The 1,689-nt window shown below is 44.6% G+C and overlaps 1 protein-coding gene across 1 annotated transcript in view; it reads right to left on the bottom strand.

The window, feature by feature from the left end:
- Nucleotides 1–474: 474 nt before the first annotated feature.
- Nucleotides 475–1,689, bottom strand: part of LOC103616361 (mothers against decapentaplegic homolog 7) — a gene marked incomplete at its 5' end in the record, with an annotated part of 50,443 nt that continues 49,228 nt past the window's right edge. Inside the window, one exon of the mRNA XM_008634517.1 lies at nt 475–1,013. Within this exon, the coding sequence (XP_008632739.1) occupies nt 475–1,013 (539 nt within the window). The remainder of the gene's footprint in view (nt 1,014–1,689) is intronic.

The following is a 1,689-nucleotide window of genomic DNA, read 5'->3' as shown; positions in this document are numbered from 1 at the left end:
TTTGCACCATCCTTTGGCAGCAATGTGGGGTTAGACTGCTGGGGGAAAGGGTCTCGGTGTCACCGTCACCAGGGGTGGGAAGGTGATGCATAAAAAATACAAGTATCTTGTTGTTTTATCCAAGAGAAGGAACTGTAGCATATAGCAAGTGGCTTCCGAATCCATTGATCACATAGGATAATCCTTTCAGAGGCATGGAATAATTATCATATGCAATCCTCACATCCACCCACCCTCTCCCACACCCTTTTCTCACCCTTCTGAGTTATTGGTCATTTACACTTTTAAAAAATAGATTTGTCAAACTACCCCAAAGCACAAAAAAATCTTTCCAAAGGTTTTTCTCAAAACAAAGAGGGGGGGACATACAAACTAAACAAAACAAAACCAAAAAGTTTGCATGAAGAACAAGTACTCAGAAGGAAATAATAGCAGCAAAGTAATATAAATGCCATGAGTCCACTCTGTCTTGAGTCATTGGTTATTAAAAATAACCTCCAACCAGCATGGGCAACTGCTGATGAATTGTCTAGTGTAGCATTGGCCCCAGCCTTTCACAAAGCTGATCTGAACAGTAAATCCGGTCCATGGCTGCTGCATGAACTCATGGTCATTGGGTCTCTGCAAGCTGTATGCCTTCTCGTAGTCAAAAGCCTTGATGGAAAAACCTGGAAACACTTTGTGAACCAGCAACATCCTGGAGTCGGGGCTGTCCAGTGTGGCCGACTTGATGAAGATGGGGTAACTGCTGCGGTTGTACACCCACACACCGTCCACTTCCTTGGAGAGCTGGATGCCATAGCCAATCTTGCTGCGGACCTTCTGCACCAGTTGGCTTTTGTTGTCTGAGTTGAGCTGTCCAAGGCAGAAACCATTCCCCTGAGGCAGATCATAGAAGATATCCAGGGAGGGCTCTTGGACAGAGTACAGCCGACCCACGCGTGTCTTCTCTTCCCAGTATGCCACCACGCACCAGTTTGACCAATCCCCTGGCTGCTGAAGAACTTGAAAATCTACAGAATGGGAGAAAAAAAGGAAGAAAAAGAGAAATTTATCACCAGAGGGGGTAATACGACCCAAAAGTGGCACAATGCTGGCAGGTCATTGTCTGCCAATGTGTTTATGATGCTCTCCATGCACATACCAATGCCCATGGCACATCTACCATTTCCAAAATCAATGTTATTAGGACCATTTAAGTTGACCCAGATTTGGGGAATTCCTGTGCTATTTCAGCGCCTAATTCTAATTAGAGTTATGGGTCCTAAATCACCAGGTCCACCTTCAAAAGTGGCTTGAGCCCCACCAGCAGCATCCATGGTGCAGTCACCCTCACTCAAACCATCACTAGGATCACCTTCAGTGGCAATAGGAGAGGTGAGATGCTCCAGCCAGCTGCATTTACCAAGACCAAACACCCTAAATGTCCTTATTTTCACCTGCTAGAAAATGGATCCATTTCCATAAATAACTATCTACTGGACACAGATGCTGAGAAAAAATGAGGTGCTGCTGAGAAAACCACACTGAAGGTCACCCCATGGGATCAGAGGGGTCAAGTGATGCCATGAAGATTTTTGCCTTTTCTTTTATACCCCTGTTATATCTTTTTTACAACTTCTGTATTCTTAGTGCTTTTTGCCTACATTCTTGGACTTGTTTGTCAAGCTGAGAGACTAAACATTTTAG

This window comes from Corvus brachyrhynchos, unplaced genomic scaffold, assembly GCF_000691975.1.
Source record: "Corvus brachyrhynchos isolate BGI_N302 unplaced genomic scaffold, ASM69197v1 scaffold225, whole genome shotgun sequence".
Classification (NCBI taxonomy): Eukaryota; Metazoa; Chordata; class Aves; order Passeriformes; family Corvidae; genus Corvus; species Corvus brachyrhynchos.
The sequence above is the reverse complement of the archived record's forward strand: the minus strand, read 5'-3'. Positions and strand labels throughout refer to the sequence as shown.